This window comes from Martes martes (genome assembly GCF_963455335.1).
Source record: "Martes martes genome assembly, chromosome: 5".
Classification (NCBI taxonomy): Eukaryota; Metazoa; Chordata; class Mammalia; order Carnivora; family Mustelidae; genus Martes; species Martes martes.
Genome location: NC_137892.1, coordinates 69,132,356 through 69,157,901, shown reverse-complemented (window position 1 = coordinate 69,157,901; position 25,546 = coordinate 69,132,356). Strand labels below are relative to the sequence as shown.

The window sequence follows — 25,546 nt, the reverse complement described above, 5'->3', positions numbered from 1 at the left end:
GACTGATGGAACACTTGAGTCGGGCAGGAGCCAGCAATGGACACTGAGAGCTTTCACGATGAAAGGTTGCTAGAGAGTAAGACCCCAAGGAGTACTTCTTGATTATAAAGGGAAGATACCACCTGATTCAAAGTTAGCATCACTCATCCTGGGACAGCTTCATAGTGTCAGCCTCCTGATGGGATGGAGTACAAAGTCCCCATCATCTATATAGTGTTCTTTCTAGTGAGGTTTGCTTTAACATTTAGCAGGGGGAGGGGGTGTACAAATCCAGATCATGAGACATCCAACAGGACAACTGGACCAGATTCTTTTTCTAAAAATGAGAATGTCATGAGGGACAGAAATTGTAATGGGACTATTCAAGAATTAAGGAGACTAAAGAGACATGACAATGCAATCCAAGGAATAATCCTGGACTGGCTCCTGGATTTTTTTTTTTAAAGATTTTATTTCTTTATTTTTGTTTATGAGAGAGAGAGAGCACAAGCAGGAGCAGGGGGAAAGGCAGAGGAGGAAGCAGACTAGCAGGGAGCCTGATGTGGGGACTCGATCCCAGGATCCTGGAATCATGTGGGGACTCGATCCCAGGATCCTGGAACCAAAGGCAGATGCTTAACCGACTAAGCCATCCAGGCACCCTGGCTCCTGGATTGATTGATTGATTGATTGATTTTTAAGATTTTATTTATTTGATAGAGAAAGACCACAAGCAGGCAGAGAGACAGACAGAGAGAGAGAGAGGAGGAAACAGGCTCCCCACCGAGCAGAGAGCCCAACTCGGGACTTGACCCAGTACTGCGGGACTTGACCCAGCACTGCGGGACTCGACCCCAGGACCCCGAGACCACGACCAGGGCCAAATGGAGAGCCTAACCCACTGAGCCACCCAGGCACCCCTGGCTCCTGGATTTAAGACAACAGCAACGGGGTGCCTGGGTGGCTCAGTGGGTTAAGGCCTCTGCTTTTGGCTCGGGTCGTGATCCCGGGGTCCTCGGATGGAGCCCCGCATCGGGTTCTCTGCTCTGTGGGGAGCCTGCTTCCTCCTCTCTCTGCCTGCCTCTCTGCCTACTTGTGATCTTTGTCTGTCGAATAAATAAATAAAATCTTTAAACAACAACAACAACAACAACAACAGCAACGATGGGGTTGCCTGGGCAGCTCAGCCCGTTGAGCATTCGACTCTGGGTTTTGGCTCAGGTTGTGATCTTGGAGTCATGAGATCGAGCCCAGCTGTGGCCCACACTCTTCCAGAGTCTGAGAATTTCTTTTCTTCTTCCTCTGCTCCTCCCCCAGCTTGTGCACACACCCTCTCTCTCTCAAATAAATAAAATCTTTAAACAACAACAACAAACCATAAAAGACATTTCTGGAACAACTATAACTACGTGAGTATGTTCTACATATTAGAGATGATTATGTATTAGTGTTCATTTTTGGGGGTCTGTTAATGGTATGGTGGTTGCTATGATCTGAATGTTTGTATCCCCCGAAATTCTTTTTTTTTTTAAAGATTTTATTTATTATTTGACAGACAGAGATCACAAGTAGGCAGAGAGGCAGGCAGAGAGAGGAGGAAGCAGGCTCCCTCCTGGGCAGAAAGCCCGACGCAGGGCTCCATCCCAGGACCCCAGGATCATGACCTGAGCTGAAGGCAGAGGCTTTAACCCACTGAGCCACCCAGACGCCCCTCCCCCGAAATTCTTATGTTAAAATCCTAACCAACCTGATGGTGTTGGAAGGTGGGCTTTTTGGGAGATAATTAGGTCATGAGCGTAGACCCTTGTGAATGGGAATAGTGGCCTCCCAAAGGACCCCAGAGAGAGATCTACCCCCGCTTCAGCTGATAAGAGGAAACTACTATGTGCATCTGGGGGAAGGCTTCTCACCAGAACCTGACCATACAGGCAGCCTGGTCTCTTGACTTCCATGCTCCAAACTGTGAGAAAGAAATTTCTGTTGTTTATAACACACCCAGTCTACAGTATTCTGTTGTAGCAGCACACACTGACTGTGGCTGTGTAGGAGACTGTCTCGGTTCTTAGGAGTCCACGCTGAAGTATGTGGGGTAAAGTGTCACCCCCCCCATCTGCAAGTAAGTTTTAAATGTCCGAACCAAAAAGATACCAATGAGTATAAATGATTGAGGAAAAAATTACCATGTACATTAGCATGTGTGTGCACACGCGTGAGTGCAAGTGCAAATGTCAACAGTCTTAACAACTAGTGAATTTAGGTGAAAGATATAGCTCATTGTGCTAGCTTCTCAACTTTTCTGTCATTATATTTGAATTTTCCAGCTTAGTAACTTAGGAAAAAATGGAAACCTTCCTAACTGTCAAAAAGAATACATGCTCGGGGTGCCTGGGTGGCTCAGTGGTTAGGCATCTACCTTTCGCTCAGGTCATGATACCTGGGTCCTGGGATTGAGTCCCACATCCTCAGGCTCCCTGCTCAGTGGGGAGCCTGCTTCTCCCTCTCCCTCCCCTCCACCCCAGCTCTTGCCCTCTCTTCCCCTCTCTGCTCTCTCTCTCAAATAAATAAATAAATAAAATCTTAAAAAAAAAAAAAAAAAGAATACATGCTCCTTCACTGAGGAATTTCAGAAAACATAGAAAAAGCATGGAAAAGAATCCTATGATTATTGCAGAAATCATCCCCTTACCGGCTTATACCTCTCAGGCACCGAGGCCGACCTTTCTAATTAAGATGCATGTAGGAAGATAAGTAGGAGTCAGTTTGGATTTCTCAAGATCCTATCAGTTGGTTTCAGATCACCCTGGCTCTCTTGCTCAGGTATAGTCCTTTCTGTTCAGAAGCTACAAATTTCAAAGGTAAGTCCTCAAGCGTTACCAAAAATTATTTAAAAAAACAGGAAAATGCTTAGGTGGACAGTTAAAATTGCACAAAATGCTAACACATAAATTCATTACTATGACATGCCTAAAGCCCTCCAAAGCCTTCTCACTCAGTTAGATGAAAACACACAGGCAGGTGGCATGGCATCTGAGGCCTGACCTCTGCCTTCTGCACACTTCATCTCCAACATGATTCAACTCCCCCTCTCCTGGCCTCCTGTTCTTTAAATGTCTAAAGTGGCCCCCAATTTTGCTTTAGGATGTTCTTGGCTCAGATCTCTGCATGACTGGCTCCTTCTCATCATTAAAGTCTCAACTCAAATGTCACTGCTTTGGGGCAGCCACCGGTGTCCACTCTGCGCTACCTCCTGTAGCTCCTGTCCACTGCCTCTCCCTCTCTCTGTCCCCTTCGCCTGTTTTCACTTCTTTTTTTCTTAAGTTTGTTTGTTTGTTTATTCTCTACCCCCAAAGCAGGACTCGAACTCTCACCCTTAGATCAAGAGTCACATGCTCCTCTGACTAAGCCAGCCAGGCGCCCCAGCCTGTTTGACTTCTTTAAGTCATTCATCATTATTTGAAATTATCTTGTTCGTTTTTGGTTTAATTGTCTTTGTTGTAAGTCTTCTCCCTACTAAAGCATAAGCCTCTGTGAGGAACCCTGTTTTACTTGAGTCCGTGGTATCTCCAGGGCTCAGAACAGGGTCTGGAGGGTGTGTAGCTGGTACTGAGTAAATATTTTTTGAGTGACTAACTAGTCCCTTTCATGTACAGCTCGCAAATGTGCCACTCAGACCGCACCCTGTGTGGGTTAGCATCAACATTTCAGGAGCTGTAGTGAGTTTCCCTTTGCAGGCTCCTGAACTTTCTCCTGAATAATCGCCAAATGAAGTCGGAAGAGCTGCCAAGCAGAAACCCCTGTAACGAATAACAGGAGAATTGTAATTCGTAACCAAGAAAATGTCAGGAGAAGGTTGTGGTCTGCTAGGAGTATGAGTTTCATACCATCCCGGTTCAAGTGGTTTTTCTAGGGTCAGGATTCCTTGTGATAAATTAAGGATTATTATTAGTACTTTTTAAAAAGATTTATTTATTTATCCGAGAGAGAGAGAGAGAGAGAGCGCGTGAGTGGGTGGAGGGGCAGAGGGAGAGGGAAAAAGAATCCTCAAGCAGATTCCCCGTTGGGCACAGAAACAACGTGGGGCTCATTCCCAGTACCCCAAGATCATAAGTCAAAATCAAAAGTCGGACGCCCAACTCAATAAGCCACCCAGGTGCCCCTAGTTTTAGTACCTTTTAAAGTTTGGGGACACAGGAGGTAAAGAGCCCCCATGAAGTTAAAATTAGATATAAGAACCCTGTATTTGCAGTAGTTGGTTAATGTTTACTTTTTCCTCTCTTTTTTTTAAGCTTAAAAGATCCAGGAAGGTCAGTTCCTGAAAAAACCTGCGAGGCCAATTTTCCCCTGCAAGGATCAGTGATACAATTAAAACAAAAATCAGCCCCAAATCTCTTTCTCTGCATCATCCACATAATTATGGCTGTATCCTGTTCCAGACTGAAACCCTCCCGTTCCCTCTTCAGACGATGGTCTCAACTTACTCTGACCCTAGAAAGTTCTTTTCTGCTTGTATTCGGGGAATGTTATTCACAAAACAAAACAAACTGAAGGTAGGTCTCCAACCAACTTTTAAGAAGGTCCCTAATGCTGTTCTTTAAAATGTTTATTATAAAAGACAAAATCCCCACAGAAAGTGCATAAAGCATTCATGTACAGTTTAACAAATTGTTATAGAGCTAATAGCCATGTAACCCGGACCTAAGTGAAGAAAACAGAACATTGCCATCCCTCCAAGTAAAGCTTGCTCTTCTCTCCACTGTGATCTTATTTTCTTTAGAAAGATAATCATTTCTTTGCTTTTCCTTTGTAGTTTTACCACTTACATATAGAATCCCCAAATGATGTAGCTTAGTTTTGCCTGTTCTTAAACCTTATATAAATGGAATCATACTGTATCTTTTGAGTGGGGGATGGCCCTATTTAATTTGTCCAATATGTTTGAAAGTTGGGGGACTCTCTAATTGGCTCATTCTCATCCGTAACATTCCATGATAGCCATTTTTTAAGGTATTTTTTTTTTCCATATCTGCATTCTGAAATCTTTCTCTGGGTAGGTAGTTTAAAGGAGTTTGGGTATTTTTTAGAGAGGAAAAAAAGCAGTCCTAGGCTATAGTAACAGTGTTAAGACATTGGTTCTGGAACTAGATTCCTTGAGTTGAATTCCATCTCTACAACTTAGCAGGTGTTTTGAGCAAACAAAGAAAACTCTCTGAGCTTTAGTTATCCCCACATGGGGGAATTAATAGTACCTCATAAAATTGTTGTGAGGACCAAAAAAAAAAAAGTCCATAAAACAGTGCGGAGCCTGGCACAGGATGACGACGGCATTTGCAGTTACTATCATTCCAGTTGTTGAAGTTCCCATCCAGGTGCTCACTCTGCTGAACTTTGGATCCCTTCGGAAGGATCTTGCTCAACACATAGCAATTGGAGCGATAAAGTTTTACTCATCTTGTGTCACCGTCCTCTCCGAATTTGCCTTCCCGGTGACTTTCCCAAGAATTCCTCCATGAATCTGTACAAGGAAATTGCCCTCCGGGGACTGGGAGCCTCCCCACTCGTGACTGGGTGGGGAGCCCAGATGCACTTTACACCAGGCCCTCACCAACTCCAGACTGAGTTGCCCTTGAACAGATGCCAGTCACTGAATTCATTCACTGAGCAGGTAGAGCAGAAGGGAAATACTCTAATCTCCAAGCTTCTCTCCTTTGAAACCTAGTCTGAGGGATGTAAGCCTTGAAACACTGTGAAGGAATGTACTGTGTTCACAGCGACAGGATGTTATCCGAGAGATGGGCACGGCTCCACAGGTGTGCTGGAATGGGGAATCAGGGTTGTATTCATTTGCTTATCTGACCAATATTTATGGAATAACCATGTCACAGGGACAGTTTCGGGCAGATGGGATAGCGACTTGTTAAATTTATTGACACTTGTCATGTGGCCCAGCATATGGTCTGTCTTGGTGAACAGCCCATACACTGCTCAACAACCGTAGGAAGAGACTACTATTTACCGTCATCCCATATTTACAGTGGAGAAAAAAGAGGCCTATGCAGTTTAATTTCCCTGAAGGATTAATTTTATCCAGCTACTAAGGGGCAACATTGAGATCTGAACCCAAATTTCTTTTTTTTCTTTTTTTAAATTTAATTTTTATTTATTTTTTGTTTGAGAGAGACAATGAGGGAGAAAGACAACATGAAAAGGGGGAGGGTCAGAGGGAGAAGCAGACACCCCGATGAGCAGAGAGCCCGATGCGGGACTCGATCCCAGGACTACCAGGATCATGACGGGAGTCGAAGGTAGTCACTTAACCAACTGAGCCGCCCAGGTGCCCAGAGCCCGAATTTCTGACCATATTCTGAGCTCTGAACTTTCTCCTTTAGATTTAAAAAAAAAAAAAAAGGAAGAAAAACTGGTTTTTAAAATCTTATCATTCATTTGGCTGCATGTTAAATCAACAAGTTTCTAATCATAGGTCTTCTGGGAATAATATTTATTTTGTTTCTGAGTCATGAGAATTTTCCTCAAATAATGTTCAAAAGTGTATGATAGTTGAAAACATTACTGAATAGCTGGGAAGGAATATTTGATTAAAAACAAAGCTTTGCTACAATTTGTGATTATAGAACATGATTACATTGAGCATGGCCTCATATAGCATTCAACAAACTTTATCTCGCTATTGACAAATGATGTCTTTAGGTTTTCAGGCTGGCTTTTCTTTCTGAACATTTTCAACTACTACCTAAAATGCACACCATTAGAAAATAGTTAAGAGAAAAATATTTTTAAATTTTTTCAATGTTGGGGTGCCTGGGTGGCTCAGTGGGTTAAAGCCTCTGCCTTCAGCTCAGGTCATTATCCCAGTATCCTGGCATCAAGCCCCGCATCGGGTTCTCTGCTCTGCAGGGAGCCTGCTTCCTCCTCTCTCTCTCTGCCTACTTGTGATCTGTCTGTCAAATAAATAAATAAAATTAAAAAAAAATTTTTTTTCAATATTGTCAGAATTGTCTAGGAAATTAACCTGAATGGAATAAAAATACTACATAATATTCCAATAGAAATTTAGCTCGCTATTAAATTGAACCATATGAAATTGCCATTTTGTAGTTAAAAATGTGAATAAAACTTACTAATTCACATAGTTCAACTTAAAAATCTGATTATTTCATCTTCATAAATTAGGCAGTAACTAGAATGTAAGCTTCCCAAAGACAGAGATTTCTGGATTTGGTTCACTACTGTTCATGTGGTGGGCCCTCAGAAAATGGTGGTTGAATGAATGAATTTGCCAAGGAAGCAAATAAAATATGGGAACTCACCTTCCATCCTAACAGATGCCTTTGTGTTTAGGTTTAGTGTGGGAATAAGAAAAATAACATTCTATGCATAAGTTGGTCTCTTAAAATGATAAAAAGTTTAATTTAAAAACTTAATTCACGGGCGCCTGGGTGGCTCAGTGGGTTAAAGCCTCTGCATTTGGCTCGGGTCATGATCCCAAGGTCCTGCAATCGAGCCCCATATCGGGCTCTCTGCTTGGCGGGAAGCCTGTTTCCTCCTCTCTCTCTGCCTGCCTCTCTGCCTACTTGTGATTTCTCTGTCTGTCAAATAAATAAATAAAATCTTAAAAAATAAAATAAAAATAAAAACTTAATTCACCCAAGGAAATTGAAAACATACGTCCACACAAACACTGAACATGCATGTTCATAGTGGCATTATTGATAATAGCCAAAAAATAGAAATAACCCAGATGTCCATCAACTGATGAAAGTTAAAACAAAATGTGGTATGTCCATGTGATGGAATATTATTCAGCCATAAAAAGGAATGGAGTGGGGCGCCTGGGTGGCTCGGTAGGTTGGGCCTCTGCCTTCAGCTCGGGTTGTGATCTAGGGGACCTGGGATCGAGTCCCGCATCGGGCTCTCTGCTCCGCGGGGAGCCTGCTTCCTCCTCTCTCTCTCTGCCTGCCTCTCTGCCTACTTGTGGTGTCTGTCAAATAAATAAATAAAAATCTTAAAAAAAAAAAAAAAAAGGAATGGAGTGGAGTGGAGCACCTGGGTGGCTCAGTCAGTTAAGTGTGTGCCTTTGGCTCAGGTCATGATCTCAGAGTCCTGGGATAGAGCCCGGGGTAGGGCTTCCTGCTCAGTGGAGGGCCTGCTTCTCCCTCTCCCTCTGCTGTTCCCCCTGCTTGTACTCGCTTGCTCTCTCTCTCTGTCAAGTAAATAAATAAAATCTTTTTAAAAAAATTTTTTAAAGATTTTATTTATTTGACAGAGAGAGACAGCGAAAATCCCTGGGACCCAGGGATCATGACCTGAGCTGAAGGCAGAGCCTAAACGACTAAGTCACCCAGGTGCCCGAAATATATAAAATCTTTTAAAAAAAGAAGGAATGGAGTACTGGCAGGTACCACAACATGAATGAATCTTGAAAACATTGTGCTATTCTTAGACACAGAAGGCCACATATTGTATTATCCATTCATATAAAATGTCCAGAATGGGCAAATCAGTAGAGACAGAAAGTAGGGTAGTGGTTGCCAGGGTCTGGAGGCAAGAGGCAATGAGGAGTGACTGCTGATGGACCCGAGATTGCTGGAGTTAGACTGTGGTAGTAATTATACAACCTTGAGAATACAGGAAAAGCCACTGACCTTTTTTTTTTTTTTTAAGATTTTATTTAATTTGACAGACAGAGATCATAGGTAGGCAGAGAGGCAGGCAGAGAGAGAGGAAGGGAAGCAGGCTCACTGCTGAGCAGAGAGCCTGATACGGGACTTGATCCCAGGACGCTGGGATCATGACCTGAGCTGAAGGCAGAGGCTTTAACCCACTGAGCCACCCAGGCGCTCCAAAGCCACTGACTTTTATGCATGCTTTAAAATTCAGGGTGAAGTTCATGGTCTGTGAAAAATATTTCAATTTTTATTTTATTATTTTTTTATAATTTTTTTTATTTTTTACATTTTTAAAAAAAGACTTTATTTAATTTGACAGACAGAGATCACAGGTAGGCAGAGAGGCAGGCAGAGAGAGAGAGGAAAGGAAGCAGGCTCACTGCTGAGCAGAGAGCCCAACGTGGGACTCGATCCCAGGACCCGGGATCATGACCCGAGCCGAAGGCAGAGGCTTTAACCCACTGAGCCACCCAGGCGCCCAAAATATTTCAATTTTTAAAAAGTGGAAGAAAACTCTCAGTTCTCTTCAGAACATATCAAAGTACACTATAAAATAATAGATGTGTGTTTATAAGTCTGAGAGTATTAGGAAATGTTCCCTTGTTTAATTATAAACGGAATGGAATGTTTGGAGATTTCAGTAATCTGACAGCGAACATTAAGAGGATTAACCTGACTTCCCCAGTGTTAAGAACACTAATTTAAACTGCATCATTCGAAAACTACATGGTCATGCTAAAATAATTGTAGCAATGATTTCCACACACAAACACACAGACACAGAGACACACAGACAATTAGATTAACTATCCCTTAAGGCTGTCATCATTTCAAATCCCTTATATTTATATAATGCTTTTACTTCCTTAAGCATTGAATTGTACCTAAAGATCTAATGTATGGGAGAGTCACATCTCTAACCATGCAATTAAAGGCAGGGAAATGGGTGGGATTGGACAAAAATTAATTAGCAATGCTGACATTCCAGATTGAAGCATAAAGTAGAGCAGGAATTTAAGAAACTGAAATTCTAGTCTTCAATGCAGATAGTTAAATTGCCAAGAACTAAAATAGTAACATTCTGGAGTAAAATTACTTTTTATTTTTTTTTAATTTAGATTTTAGGCAGTTAACATACAGTACAATATTGGTTTTGGAGTAGGATTTAGTGATTCATCACTTACATGCAATACCCAGTGCTCATCACAAGTGCCCTCCTGAATGTCCATCCACCATCTAGCCCATCCCCCACTCACCTCCCTCCATCAACCCTCAGTTTGTTCTCTGTCGGTAAGAGTCTCTTATGGCTTGTTTCCCTCTCTCTTTTTTTCCTTTCCCCCTTCCCATATATTTTCTTTCTTAATGTCCCATTTGTTTTCTTTCTTAAATTCCACAGATGAGTGAGATCTATGGTATTTGTCTTTCTCTGAATGACTTACCTCACTTAGCATAATACACTCTAGCTCTATCCATGCCATTGCAAATGGGAAGATTTCATTCTTTCTGATGGCTGAGTAATAGTCCATACTATCTATATCCATATATCTACGTATCTATATCTGTATCTATATATATTTACCACATCTATTTCATCCATTCATCAGTGTATGGACCTATGGACATTTAGACCTTTCCATAGTTTGGCTATTATTGATAATGCTTCTATAACATGGGGGGGGGGCATGTATCCCTTTGCATCTGTATTTTTATATCCCGTGGGTAAATACCTGGCAGTGTAATTGCTGGATAATAGGTAGTTCTATTTTTAACATTTTGAGGAATTTAGAGTACAATTTAAAAATATATTAATATACTATATAAAAAGATACACAATGCTATGTGTTAGACTATTAATTTTCCTAAGTGAACACTCCTTTGGAATCAACCTCCAGATCAAGAAATAGAATACAGCACACAGAACTAGGCTCCCCCCCATCCAAGAGAATATTAAATAGTTTAAATCTCGGGGCGCGGCAAAGGACGTTGAGTTAGAAATAATGGGTACTACAGTGTGAACTTTATTTTCATGGCAAATTTACCAACAAGAATATCTATCATCTCTCACCTTCATTTAACCTCTCTGAATGGTCTTCTTGTCTGGCTCCAGAGATTCAGAAACAGCTCCTTAATTTAATTTTGAGATCTCCCACTTCTGGCTGCTTCTTTCCAACAAAATCTTACCAAATTTTCGGAGCAGAAGTGTTGAGTAAGGAGGGGCATTTCGCGTCGGAGGGCTGAGCACCCTTGGACCCTCTTCAAACAGTCCCCTCCAGACCTCCCTTGGCCTGGGATCGCTAACTACTCCTCTGTTCTACCCGAAGCCCGCGGAGTTCGGAGCGCACCAGAGCCCGGGCCAGGGCCACCCACACCATCCCGGAGCCCGGGCGCCTCGTCTACGCTCGGTCCCCAAAGCCGCGCTGTTCCTTTAACTGGGATCGCGGCGAGGGTGTGCGGAGAAGGGCTGGTTCCTCCCGCCTCCTTCTCCACCGCTCCCTTCCCCCTCCCATCCGAGTTCCAGGTGAATGGGTCACTAAGGGAGGGGACGGCCACAGCACGCTTCCTCGCCGGCGTCCGCCTCCCCCTTTCTCCTTCCCCTGCAGGAGGCGGCGGGACTCCAGCGGGAGCTAGCCAGAGCACCCAGGGGCCCGCGCAGGGTGCAACAGGTGAGCTGGCGGTGCGCGGGGCCGCGGACCTCCTGCACGGCCTGGCTTTGGTGCGCATGCCCGGGGGCAGGACGGCCCGGGTGGAGGGTGGGGGCGAGGGGGAGGAGGAGGAGGAGGAGGAGGAGTGGAAGAGGACTGACTGAATTCCTAGCCGAGTCTCCGGCAGGTGCGCTCGCCAAGTAAGCGCGTCCTTGGGTTCCCGCGGTCCTTGGAGGGTCTGGCGGCGCTGCCGTGAGTAGGTAAGCATTGGGCGCGGCGCCGGGGGCGCACGGTAGCCTCAGAGTCCCTGCGCGGGATCGTGGCTCGGGTCCGGTAGGGGAGGCGCGGGGGAGGACGCCCGGCGCTGGTTTCGGTGGCGGTTTCGCTCTGGGCTGGGACCGGCGGGAATCGCAAGGGAGCGGGTCTGGCGGGGGAGCCGCGCTGGTCTAACTTGGAGGCTGCCTCGGCGAAGGGCCACTTGGAGCGGCCGAACAGCTCTTTTCGGCGGAAACGCTTAGTGCTCTCCCTGCGTCCCGGCGGTGCGCACACCTTTTCGCTTTGGTGGGGGCGGGCGGGCGATTCCCGAGCCCCGCGCTCAACCTTCCGGACTGTGGTGCTGGGAGGTGCTCGGGAACGGGGCGCACGCCCGGCTTCTCCGGGGGCCTGAGCCTGACGGCTGCAGCCGGGGGGCCCGCTCGCTGGCCGGGCGGCTGAGATCCCGGGGCTGGGGGTTGGACCTCATCGATTCCGCCCCACCCACCCCTCTGGTGTCGCGGGGCGGGGGGGACGTGGGGGCCGGCTGCGTCGGTGAAATATTGCTAGCGCCGGGGATGGGCCGGCCGGCTGTGTGGCGTCCAGTTAGTGGGGAGCTGCGCGAGCCCGCGTCGATTCAAGCCTGGGGGCGGGGATTTATTTTCGAGTGACGCTGTCCTTCGAGGGAAGCTGCTCACGCTTCGGATTCTCACCCGTGACCCAGAGGCCGCGGCCGGGTGGGCGGACCTGCCTCCGGGCGGTCGCAGCTGGGCGCGCGCGGGCGCTCACCGGCCGGGCGCACCGACGCGGACCTGCCGCGGGGGTCAGACACCTACGGGGCAGGGGCGGCCTGCGCGCGGCCAGCCGACATGTTGCCTGCGTGGGAGGAAGTGTGCGGGGAGAGCGGGGTTGAGGGGCCAAAATGGCCTCTGCTCCTTGGGGCTGGAGGAGCAGCTCCGAGTCCCTGGTCCCAGGTGAAGCGATAACCCCGAGAAGCCACGGCATCCTCAGGCCGGCCCTGGGGCTGGCTGGGCAAACTGCCCCCACCTGGGAGACGACTCGGGGCGGGGCAGAGGCAGCCTGCCAGGTTAGTGTGTGGCCCTCACGCACAATAGGTGTATTATTGGGATCCCTGGAAAAGAGAAACCTTCCCATGAAGGCAATTCTGGTGATGCTTGGCGAGTCCTTTCTAGGCGCAGGTAGATTTCTCAAGCTGCCCATTCCCGGTATAGCCGTGTTGCTTTTGCTCGGTACAAATGAATCTTTGTTTTGTCTTTCTGGTGTTTTAGAATAGTAAATGGTAGAGCCACAGTAATAGCTGTCTCCTCAAAGCAACACTTCTGTGTAGTTTTTTTGCATTTATTTAGTTATTAGTGCCACCCTGGTTCAGTGATAGAGGAGGGCGAGATATCAAGGAAATGATGGGCAGTGCCCCCTGACTGAGAGACCGACACTGTGCCAAGAGTTTTGTTCTTTGTTGTCATTTGGTGATACTGACAACTCTAAAAGGTAGATCTTATTAGAACTTCATTTCAAAGGGAAAACGGAGGTAGGGGAAACATTGCAAATGGTGTGGCTTGAAAAATGCTTTGGCTAATCGGGGAGGGTATACTAGAAAAGCAGCAGCCCTTGATACTCCGGCACCAGAAGGATTTGGGGTTTTTCTGGAGCACTCTATTTTTGACTAGCGGCTCTGGTCTCATAGACTATTTCCACCTCTTGTTTGCTGTGAAGGTAAACTTCCTGTTTTCTTTTTAAAGATAATTGGAATTATTGTCCTTTCAAAATAACAAAGATTACTTTTGGCCACACAAATTAATTGATATAAAATCTTTCACCTGCCCAGGAGACTGCCAGAAGGCAGTTGCATTTAAAGGCTTCCTTGATTACAGTCCTTAGCGGGTTTTTTTTTCATCCAGGTTATTATTTATGAAAATACTGGGGTGAAAAGACCCTGAGGATTTTTTGTTAACACTTTTGTTTTAGCCTGTTGGCTTGCACCTGTCTCCTAACCCCACGGTTCCTCACCTTGATTGTGGTATGAATCACCTGGGGATCTTATTAAGCTAGATTCAGATTCATTGGGCAGTTGTGGGGCCTGGAATTCCGCTTTTTTTTTTTTTTTTTGAAGATTTTATTTATTTACTTGACAGACAGATCACAAGTAGGCAGAGAGGCAGGCAGAGAGAGAGAGAGGGAAGCAGGCTCACTGCTGAGCAGACAGCCTGATGCGGGGCTCGATCCTGGTACCCTGGGATCATGACCTGAACTGAAGGCAGCAGCTTAACCCACTGAGCCACCCAGGTGCCCCTGGAATTCCGCTTTTGAACAGACTACCAAATGATGTCCTCATGGTTGTGTGTTTGACTCTCTTCTCTCCAGATTGTAAGCACTTAACTAATTTGGTCGAAACTAAAGGATTATATTTACTGAGTGCTAGCATTGTGAGGAATTTACAGGCATTCACAGCTGAATTGAAATCCCAATTGTAATATGAGCTGTTGGGTTTTATAAATCTAATGTTGATTGATCACACAACCCTTTGTATCAGGGGTCAGGAAGAAGAGTGATTGATGGTCAAGACAGAAAAGCTGGTATTCCAGCTGGGGCGGAGATGGTGGCAGTTTAAGAAATTAAAAAAAAGAAAAAAAGAAAAAATAATAATTAGTAGGGGGGTGTTGTTCTGAAAAAACACGATTTGGTGGATGAAGTGGGTGACTTCCAGGAGGACACCTCTGAGGAGGGGATATTTGATGTGAGATCTGAACAGCTGGTTCCTGCCCATTATAGACAGGAAATGCCAAGATCAAGGCCCTCCTGGGATTGACTCCTTTAATCTAGGCAGCGATGCTGGAAACACATGGTGTGCTTAAGAAACATCTGGAGAGCTTATCTGAAACAGTTACCGATACAGAGCTCATCTATTGCAAAATCTGCCTAATTTTTTTTTAAAGATTTTATTTATTTGACAAACAGAGATCACAGGTAGGCAGAGAGGCAGGCAGAGAGAGAGAGGGGAAGCAGGCTCCCCGCTGAGCAGAGAGCCCAATGTGGGGCTCGATCTCAGGACCCGAGCCAAAGGCAGAGGCTTTAACCCACTGAGCCACCCAGGCACCCCAAAATCTGCCTAATTTTAAAATTTTAGACAACTTACTAATTATGTGCCAAAATATAAATAGAAAATTTTGTACCAGCCACAACTTTTAAAAAACTTCATAACGACAAATTAACTGTTGCTGCATGTGATTGAAAAGGAATAGGCTCTCTTTAGATATGATAAAATTACTGACCATTGCTTTAAAGAATTATTCAGGGACATAGCGTTTTCAGGCAAAAGAAAATTCTTTGTCTTAGCTTAGACTTCTATTAGGACAGCTTTAGCCAGTAAACATTTTCAAGGGGAGGGGCGCCTGGGTGGCTCAGTGGGTTAAGCCTCTGCCTTCGGCTTGGGTCTTGATCTCAGGGTCCTGGGATCAAGCCCCCCATCGGGCTCTCTGCTCAGCGGGGAGCCTGCTTCCCCCTTTCTTTCTGGCTGCCTCTCTGCCTACTGTATTCTCTGCCTGTCAAATAAATAAAATCTTCAGGAAAAAAAAATTTTTTTTCAAAGGGAGAACTTTTTAGTATTTTAACTTTAGTCAACCTTACATATTTAGTAAGAGTCTGCTGTTTCCTTTTTACTCCTGACTGTAATTAGTCTGTTTGACTTAGGTCCCTATCATCCGCTTGGTATGGGCACTGTGACCTTGGCCACTGAGCCCCTTAGGCTGGATCCTGTATCCTCTTCATTCCTTTTATTTTGTCCTTCACTCAACATAGATTTATTGAGCAGATAATGTTAATATTGTCCTGCTGGGGTTTGGATAACAGTCTCTTGTTGATTTTTTCTTTTCTTTTCTTTTTTTTCTGTGGCTGTATCCTGAAAGCATGTCCCAGACTGCCTTGAAGGAGACATTGGAGTTCCTTCAGTTCAGCCTCCCCAGATATCAAACAGTTTAAGCTTTGCATACATGGCTTGAGATAAAAATTGTTATTTGTTATTTTTGAAGGGTGTGTGAAGTCAGGGTGAGGGAGAGGCTTCCTAACATTGACATGAAATCTGATCCTGTGGTATCTTTTCTTCAAAGAATGGTTTCTAGGACTACAAAGACAGCTCTGCAGATACGTGAGGGCAACTGTAGTGGTCCTTCTGATGTTGATTTGACCAGGCCAGACATTTCCTGTTTTTTCAATCAGTTGTCTTAAGACATGGTTTTTCTAGTTCTTTTTTTTTTTCTTTTTAAGATTTTATTTATTTATTTGCGGTGGAGACCATGAGAGGGGGGAGTGTCAAAGGGAGAAGCAGACTCCGTGCTCAGCAGGGAGTCCAGTGCGGGACTCAATCTGGGGACTCCAGGATCATGACCTAAGCTGAAGGCAGTCACTTAATAACCAACTGAGCCACCCAGGAGCCGGGTTTTTCTAGTTCTTGAACAGTCAGTCACCTCCAGGGAGGCACCTAGTTGGGACACATGATGCACAAATTTCATGGTTATGCAGGTTTATTTATTTTTTTTTTTAAATATTTTATTTATTTATTTGACAGAGAGATCACAAGTAGGCAGAGCAGCAGGCAGAGAGAGAGGGAGAAGCAGGCTCCTGGCTGAGCAAAGAGCCTGACATGGGGCTCGATCCCAGGATCCTGAGATCATGACCTGAGCTGAAGGCAGAGGCTTAACCCACTGAGCCACCCAGGCGCCCCTATGCAGGTTTATTTTTAAAGTGTAGCATTCTGGGGCGCCTGGGTGGCTCAGTGGGTTAAACCTCTGCCTTCTGCTCAGGTCATGATCCCGGGGTCCTGGGATCGAGCCCCTCATTGGGCTCTCTGCTCAGCAGGGAGCCTGCTTCCTCCTCTCTCTCTGCCTGCCTCTCTGCCTACTTAAAATCTCTGTCAAATAAATAAAATCTTAAAAAAAAAAAAAAGTGTTGCATTCCTTGGGGCACCTGGGTGGCTCAATGGATTAAAGCCTCTGCCTTGGGCTCAGGTCATGGTCCCAGGGTCCTGGGATCAAGTCCCGAATGGGGCTCTCTGCTCAGTGGGGAGCCTGCTTCCCCCTCTCTCTCTGCCTGCCTCTCTGCCTACTTGTGATCTTTCTGTCAAATAAATAAAAATCTTAAAAAAAAAAAAAAAAGTGTAGCATTCCTAGATGGAAGTACTGTCTGTGAATACTGCCAGAGTTTGGGATAACTTATTAACTTCGTTGAAATTCTCACCGAGGAAATGCCTATTAACAAATTGAGCCTCCCTTGGTAACATGATTTATTTGTGTCACCAGTATTTAAAAATGAATACAATGTACCCAAGTGCCTGAACACTGGAATGTCTCACTTTCAAGATAACCACCTTACTATGAATGCTTTTGCTCATCTTCCTTTATATATTATCTTAATTATTCCAGCCTAGAGGTCAGGCTTATCCCCTGCCCTTTGACATAGTAGGATAGTGAGGTTCAAGGAAGAGAAGTAGAATTTGTCCTCTCACAGTGAGCCTTTAAAACTGCTAGGTTTGTTTTAACCCGTCAGTCTGGCCCTGCGGAGAATTTGATATACTTGAAGCCAGTGGGCTGGTTATCCTTTCCAGTGTTTTGTCAGCTGCAAATCTGGATAAGCTTGCCCACCTCATCTGTGATCACCAAAGCGACTTCCCTCTAGGTGGACATAAATGGTCCAGGTTTTTTTGTTTGTTTTTTTTTGTTTTTAGGATTTCATTTGTCAGAGTGACAGAGCTAGTAAACAGGAGCGCAAGCAGGGGGAATGGCAGGCAGGGGGAATGGCAGGCAGGGGGAGAAGCAGGCTTCCTGCTGAGCAAAGAGCCCCACGTGTAGGAGTCAGTCCCAGGAGGCTGGGATCATGAATGGTCTGTTCTTTTATCCTATTTACATTCCATTTTTCAGTTCCAGAGGAGCGTCTATGCACAGGGATGTGCTCAAGATTCTCGGGCTTCATCTGCCAGTTTGGTAACCTCAAAAAATGAAATGAAGTCGATATGGCATGGCTTGTTCTTGATAAACTTCCTAAAATTACTTGCTACACAATATAAATTCTTTAGTAATAGAGGAGACATGATAACTAAACTCTGAATCCCTGAAATAGCACTATAGAAAGAGGTTTTGGTATCTGGATTTTTGACAAAATTTAAACTTTAGCCTGAGTCTGGATTAATTTAGAATTTCTGAAAACTACCATGGAGGGGCCCCTGGCTGGCTCAATCAGTAGAGCATGTGACTCTTGATCTTGGAGTTGTGAGTTCAAGCCCCATGTTGGGTGTAGAGATGATTTAAAAAACTACCATTAAGCCACTGCCTTCAGCTCAGGTCATGATCCTGGAATCCCGGGATGGAGTCCCATATCGGGCTCCCTGCTCAGCGGGCAGTCTGCTTCTTCTTCTGACCCTCCCCTTCTCATGCTCTCTCTTGTTCTTTCTCTCTCAAATAAATAAAATCTTAAAAAAAAAAAAAAAAAGGACGCCTTGGTGGCTCAGTGGGTTAAGCAGCTGCCTTCCGCTCGGGTCATGATCCCAGTGTCCTGGGATCAAGTCCCGCATCAGGCTCCTTGCTCTGCAGGGAGCCTGCTTCTCCACTCTGCCTCTGCCTGCCGCTCTGTCTGCTTGTGCTCAATCTCTCTCTCTCTCTCTAACAAATAAATAAATAAAATCTTAAAAAAAAAATCTTTAAAAAAAAGTACCATGGAGCCTGGAATTTTTTGTCATAGTCTTGAATGAGTGAGCCATAGCTATAAAAGGGCTAAGATAACGTTTGTCAGTATTTGACATTCAGCTTCAGAATTGGAGTCCTACATTTAATAGTGTTTAAATTCAGTTTATCTTTTTTTCTTTTTAAGATTATTTATTTATTTATTTATTTGACAGGCAGAGATCACAAGTAGGCAGAGAGGGAGGCAGAGAGAGAGAGAGAGAGAGGGAAGCAGGCTCCCCGCTGAGGAGAGAGCCCAATGTGGGGCTCAATCCCAGGACCCTGGGATCATGACCTGAGCTGAAGGCAGAGGCTTTAACCCACTGAGCCACCCAGGCGCCCCTAAAGTCAGGATTTATATGCCAGTGATGTGCAGAGCATGGTGCTTGGTACTGTGAGGACCACCAGGGTGAGTAGTTCTATGCTCAGTGATTCCCTGTACTCAAGGAATTAATGGTACGTAAGTAGGTAAGGATGTAAGGATGGCCGTAAGAAGGACAAGAGGAATAATCATGGTATGTGGAGTTACTTGAGATTGGTATCATTAGTTTTCTTAGTGATCAAGGAAACTCTGAGCTCAGCAGTAATGCCATTACCCTCCTTATGTTGCTCAGATTGTCTTATTTTGCGGAGCTGCGGGGCAGTGCACGTCCTCAAGAGCAGGTGATCAGTGAAGTCAGCCATGTCGTCGCGGCCTTTTGAAAGTCCACCTCCATATCGACCTGATGAATTGTGAGTAATTCTTCACTTTTTTTTTCTTTTTGTTAAGCCTGTCATGTGTAAAAAATATGTATAGGTCAAACTTTGATCTGTTAAGTGTTTGCTGTTAAGAATAACAAAATAACGTGTGTTTGTAAATTTAGATGGAAACAAAGGGTGTAAAGAGGAAGTGAGTTTCCCCCTGAAGCTTAACTTCCAGGATGCCAGTGTTTCTCTGCAGAGGCAACTGCTGTCACCTGTTGCTGTTGTTTGCTTCTGTATAATCTAGGCTGATACTTGTGTGTCTCTTTATTCCTTTTTGTTTTTTTACAAATGGTTTGAAGCTTCTGTATTAATGCTTCGTTGAGGTGACTGATCCTAACCCTGACTCACTGTCGATTTTTTAAGTAATACTTTTTTTTTTTAAAGATTTTTTATTTATTTATTTGACTGGCGGAGATCACAAGTAGGCAGAGAGGCAGCCAGAGAGAGAGAGGGAAGCAGGCTCCCTGCTGAGCAGAGAGCTGGAATCAGGGCTTGATCCCAGGACCCTGGGATCATGACCTGAGCCGAAGGCAGAGGCTTTAACCCACTGAGCCACCCAGGTGCCCCTAAGTAATACTTTTTTGAGATAGCGGTCACACGCTATGCAATTCGCCCATTTAGAATGGACCGTTCAGGGGTTTTAGTATAGTCACAAAGCTGTGCGGCCATCATCACATCAATTTTAAGAACATTTTCATCACCCCCTCCCCAAAGAAACGGCTGCCAATAAACACTCACTTCTCACCCCACCCCCCACCTTCCACCTTCCCAGTACTAGGCCGTCACGAATCTACTTTGTGTTTTAGATTTGTCCATTTTTCACCTTTCCTGTACATGTAATCATGCAGTATGTGGTCCTCTGTGGCTGATTCTTTGACTTGGTGTAATGTTTTCCACACTGTTTTTTGTTTTTTTGTTTTTTTTACTTAATTTTTTAAAAGATTTTATTTATTTATTTGAAGGGGAGAGAGAGCATGAGAGGGGAGAAGGTCAGAGAGAGAAGCAGACTCCCAATGGAGCTAGGAACCCAATGCGGGACTTGATCCTGGACTCTGGGATCATGACCTGAGCTGAAGGCAGTTGCCTAACTAACTGAGCCACCCAGACGCCCTCCACATTGTCAGTTTTAAGAGTGATTCCTCCCATTATATAAAACAAGAAGCAAAGTTGAGGATTCTTGGCATCCCTAGTGATTTGGAAATTTAACAGTGAAAATTTTTAAATTTGTTGCAGAGATTTTTTTTCCTTTAAGTAGTTTGTAGTCTCAGCTCTTCGATAGCTGTGGTAGGAACTGTGCTCCTGTTACATTGCCTCTTGATTAATACCTGAGCATTGTAGGGACACAGTTGTTCGTGAAGATGTGGTCCTTAAGTTATGCTAGAAAATGCAGTAATTGAGTAGTGCTCCATGAACCGGAGACTTATTTTGTGTTGCTTTTGTAAACATTGGTGAAGTATAACGCACACATAGAAAACAGCACAGGACGTGTGTATGAAATGATGAATAAAGTCAAAGCAAAATCATTATATAGGTCAAGAATAGAACACCCCCAATCCCTTCTGTGTGTCCCCACCTTTCCCTGGAAACGCTGTTCTTACATATGGTTATCACTTGCTCTTTCTTTTTCATTTTCTTTTCTTTTCTTTTTTTTTTTTTTTTACTGTTTTCTATATCCTAAACAATACATTTCAGTTTGACTTCATTATTAAACTTTCTTTGCTTCAAAGGACTGCCATAGAAATAAAATGTGAGGGGAGCCTGGGTGGCTCAGTTGGTTAAGGTCATGATCTTGGGGTCCTGGGATTGAGCCTTGCATTGGGCTCCCTGCTCAGTGGGGAGTCTGCTTCTCCCTCTCCACCTGCTCCCTGCCCGCCCCCCCCCATACTCTCTGTCTCTCTTTAAAATAAAAATAAATAAATAAATAAATAAATAAATAAATAAATAAAAAATTTTAAAAAGAATAAAACATGAACCGTATGTGTAATTTTGTTTTCTTCTAACCAATTAAAAACAAATTTATTTTAATAATTATACTGATTTTATATAATATTTAATTTTTCACTTAACCTAATGTATTTAAAGTATCATTTCAGTATGTAGTATAAACACTGACTCATGATGTAGTTTATATTCCTTTTTTTAAATAATCATTTTTTTTTTTTTTTAAGAGTAGTTTTATAGGGCGCCTGGGTGGCTCAGTGGGTTAAGCTGCTGCCTTCGGCTCAGGTCATGATCTCAGGGTCCTGGGATCGAGCCCCGCATCGGGCTCTCTGCTCAGCAGGGAGCCTGCTTCCTCCTCTCTCTCTGCCTGCCTCTCTGTCTACTTGTGATCTCTCTCTGTCAAATAAATAAATAAAATCTTTAAAAAAAAAAAAAAAAAAGAGTAGTTTTATAGTCACAGCAAAACTCTGAGAGGGAAGTACAAAGATTTCCCATATGCCCCCTCCCTTATACATGTGTTGCCTATCCCATTATCAGTATCCCCCACTAGGGTGGTACATGTGTTAAAATTGATGAACCTTAACTGACAAATCATTTCACCCAAAATACGTAGTTAATATTAGGGTTCTCTCTAGGTGGTGTTAAATTTCTTTTTTCTTGGGCGCCTGGGTGGCTCAGTGGGTTAAAGCCTCTGCCTTCTGCTCAGGTCATGATCTCAGGGTCCTGGGATCGAGCCCCGCATCGGGCTCTCTGCTCAGCGGGGAGCCTGCTTCCCTTCCTCTCCCTCTCTGCCCGCCTCTCTGCCCACTTGTGATCTCTGTCTGTCAAATAAATAAATAAAATCTTTAAAAAAAAATTTTCTTTTTTCTTTCTTTCTTTGAGAGAGAAAGAGAGAGGGAACATGAGTGGTGGGGGATGGGGCAGAAGATGAAGGATAGAGAATCTTTTTTTTTTTTTTTTAAAGATTTTGTCTATTTATTTGACAGAGAGAGAGAGCACAAGCAGGGGGAAAGGCTGAAGGAGAGGGAGAAGCAGGCTCCCTGCAGAGCAGGGGAAGCCCCCCATGAGGGACTCGATCCCAGGACTCTGGGACCATGACCGGAGCCGAAGGCAGTGGCTTAACCAGCTGAGTCACCCAGGCGCCCCAAGGGTAGAGAATCTTAAGCAGGCTCCTTGCTCAGTTCAGAGCCCGACATGACCCTGAGATCATGATCTGAGTTGAAACCAAGATTTTGATGCTTAACTGACTGAGCCACCCAGGAACCCCTGCATTTCTTTTTTTATACTAGGATTACTAAGTATTTTATACTTAATAGCACATCTCAGTTTGGACGAGATATATGTCAGGTGTTCAGTAAATCATGTGGCTAGTGGCTGCCGAATTAGCTCATCATCTCTGTAGCATTCCTTCGGTGGCTATGTTACAGGTACCTGTTCCTCTCTAGGTAGACGTTTGGACTGTTTCCAGTTTCAGGTTCTCATAAACAATGCTTCTGTGAATGTTACAGTGTCAGTGGGATTTTAAATGATAGAATCATTTAAAAAAGTGCTGTAATCATTTTGGAAAACACCTCGACGTTGTCTCATAGAGTGGAAGGTAAAAAAAAAAAAAATTGACTCAAAAATTCTCCTGGATATATACCTTAGAAAAAGAAGTACTTGTGTGTGTGAGGACACATGTTCAGGATGCCCAGAGCTACATTGTTCGTGACAACTCCAGATAGAGACATCCCAAATAATCAAGTGGAATGAGTTATGGAATTTTCATATGTGACATTTTCAAAGACCAGCATGTCAGGGTTCTTTCCAGTTTCTCCTTTTCCTTGAATTCTTGTGGTTGGTAGCACCCAGTTGTAGGATGTCTTGCTTTGGAAAGAGCAAAGCAGACCAAGGAAATAATGGCAAAAACCAAAGAGGGTGAGGTCAGTTTGGGAATTGAACTCTGTTCTGCCCGGACCCACATTTCTTAGATTCTGCATGCCACACATCAACATGTCTGTCTCCAGCGACTTTATGATTATGTCAGTAGAGTTGGCGAGTTAATAGGCATCACCCTGATGAGCCCTCAGTGAATATCCGATATGTCTTGTAGCTCTTACCATAACTAACTAGAGATCATGTAGTGATTTGTTTAATGTCTTACTGCCTTCAAAGAGACTAACCTGGGTGAGGGGGCTGGGTTGAGACACTTGTGTTGATTGTTGTATCGTCAGTACTTAGCACAGTGCCCCCCCACCCACCAGCCCAGCAGCTCCAGTAAGTAGCTATCACGTGAATAAATGAATGAATGTGCTTTCTCAGGTAGGAGAGTGAGACTGCCAGAAATTGGATGTGACACTGCGTGGGCCACTGTAGGTGTTGTATCTCAATGTACTGGTCTCACATCACACAAGCCAAAGGGTTAACATCATTGTTCTGAATTGCCTGGGTCCCCTCCTCAGGGGTTACAGTTTTACTGGAGATGGAGTGCTCCATCTGGGCATTTTACAGATTCCCCAGGTGATTCTCATAGGTAGAAAATTCGAGAACTACTGAGGGTTGTGGGGGGGCGGGGGGGGGACGAGAGAGGGTGGTGGGAAAATGGACATTGGGGAGGGTATGGGCTATGATGAGTGCTGTGAAATGTGTAAACCTGACGATTCACAGACCTGTACCCCTGGGGATAAAAATACATTATATGTTTATTAAAATTAAAAAAAAATGTAAAAAAAAAAAAAAAGAAAAGAAAATTCGAGAACCTCTACTCCATAGAACTTAGAGCAGTCGTTCTCAATGTATGGCTCCCAGACCGGCAGCAGCATCTGGAAACTTGTCCTGCCCCAGATTTGCAGAATCAGCAACTTGGGGTTGGAGACCAACAATCTATGTTTGAACAAGCCCTCCAGGTGATTCTGATACACAGAAACCTTCACTGTTCAGTGGGTGTCTCAGTAGCTTCAGGGTGCTATAAAAAGTACCACACACTGGGTAGCATGTAAACAGCATGAATTCCTTCCTTCCTTCCTTCCTTCCATTTTCTCCCTCTCTCCATTTATTTATTTATTTTCCTTCCTTCCTTTCTCTCTCTCTTCTCTTTGTTTCTTTCCTTTTCCTTCCTTCGTCTCTCCCTCCCTTCCTCCCTCCCTTCATTTCTTTCTTTCTTTTCTCCTTCCTTCCTCCCTCCCTCCCTCCCTTCATTTATTTATTTATTTCTGTCTTTCTTTCCTTCCTTCCTTCCTTCCTTCCTTCCTCCTTCTTACTCACTCACTCACTCACTCACAGTTCTAGAGACTGGAAGTCCAAGATAAGGTACCAGTGTGGTCAGGTTCTAGGGAAGGATCTCTTCTGGGTTGCAGACTGCGGACTTCTTTAGACCCCCACCCCCTGAGCCACCCAGGCACCCCAGACTGCCGACTTCTTGTATCCTCACATGGTAATACCTAATACCACTACATTGGGACTTAAGATGTTGACATTTGAATTTGGGAAACATCAAGTGTCCCATTGTAGTGGGGTGATACTAACAGGTTAATTTTTTTTTTTTTTTTTTGCCAGTGACTGGTTTAAATTATTCCGTGTACATCCTGTGTTCTTTCTGTTCCCTCCAAACGGTATTAACTTGAAAGTGTTTTCATGTGCATTTCAGCAAACCCAATCATTATGCACCAAGCAATGATGTCTATGGTGGAGACATGCACGTCCGACCCATGCTTTCTCAGCCGGCATACTCTTTCTACCCAGAAGATGAAATTCTTCACTTCTACAAATGGACCTCTCCTCCAGGAGTCATTCGGATTCTGTCTATGCTCGTTATTGTGATGTGCATTGCCATATTTGCCTGTGTTGCCTCCACACTTGCCTGGGATCGAGGCTATGGAACTGGCTTACTGGGTGGCGGTCTGGGCTACCCTTACAGCAGTGGCTTTGGTAGCTACGGAAGTGGCTATGCGTATGGTTATGGCTATGGTTATGGCTATGGAGGCTACACCGATCCAAGAGCAGCAAAGGGCTTCCTCCTGGCCATGGTGGCCTTTTGTTTCATTGCCGCATTGGTGGTATTTGTTACCAGCGTTATACGGTCTGACATATCTAGGACAAGAAGATACTACTTGACCGTCATAATACTGAGTGCTATCCTGGGCGTCATGATGTTTATCGCCACCATTGTCTACATAATGGGAGTCAACCCAACTGCCCAGGCTTCTGGGTCTATATACAGTTCACAGATATATGCCCTCTGCAACCAGTATTATGCATCTACAACTACTGGGATCTACATGGATCAGTATTTGTATCACTACTGTGTGGTGGATCCCCAAGAGGTATGGGTGGTTTTTGTCCTTTCTTTGGGTAGAGGCTCTTGGGATGCTTAATAGAATCACTTGGGGGAACTTTGAAAAATTATTGCTGACAAGGCATCACTTGTATTTAGATCAGAATCTGGAGAGGGGCTGGGTGTCATTATTAAGATACTATTAACAGGGGCACCTGGGTGGCTCAGTGAGTTAAGCCTCTGCCTTTGGCTCAGGTCATGATCTCAGGGTCCTGGGATCAAGCCCCGAATCAGGCTCTCTGCTCAGCAGGAAGCCTCCTTCCC

General features: G+C 44.5%; 1 protein-coding gene across 3 annotated transcripts in view; it reads left to right on the top strand.

The window, feature by feature from the left end:
- Window positions 1–25,546, top strand: part of OCLN (occludin) — an 84,463-nt gene that overhangs the window by 13,839 nt on the left and 45,078 nt on the right. Inside the window, exons 1-3 of one of the 3 annotated variants that reach the window (XM_080803908.1) lie at window positions 10,430–11,565; window positions 18,900–19,017; window positions 24,596–25,271. In XM_080803908.1, coding sequence (XP_080660034.1) covers window positions 18,968–19,017; window positions 24,596–25,271 — 726 coding nt within the window. In that variant the 5' untranslated portion in view covers window positions 10,430–11,565; window positions 18,900–18,967. Of the gene's footprint in view, window positions 1–10,429; window positions 11,566–12,536; window positions 12,645–18,899; window positions 19,018–24,595; window positions 25,272–25,546 lie in introns of those variants that run through there. The other 2 variants (XM_080803910.1, XM_080803909.1) reach the window with 2 other exon arrangements.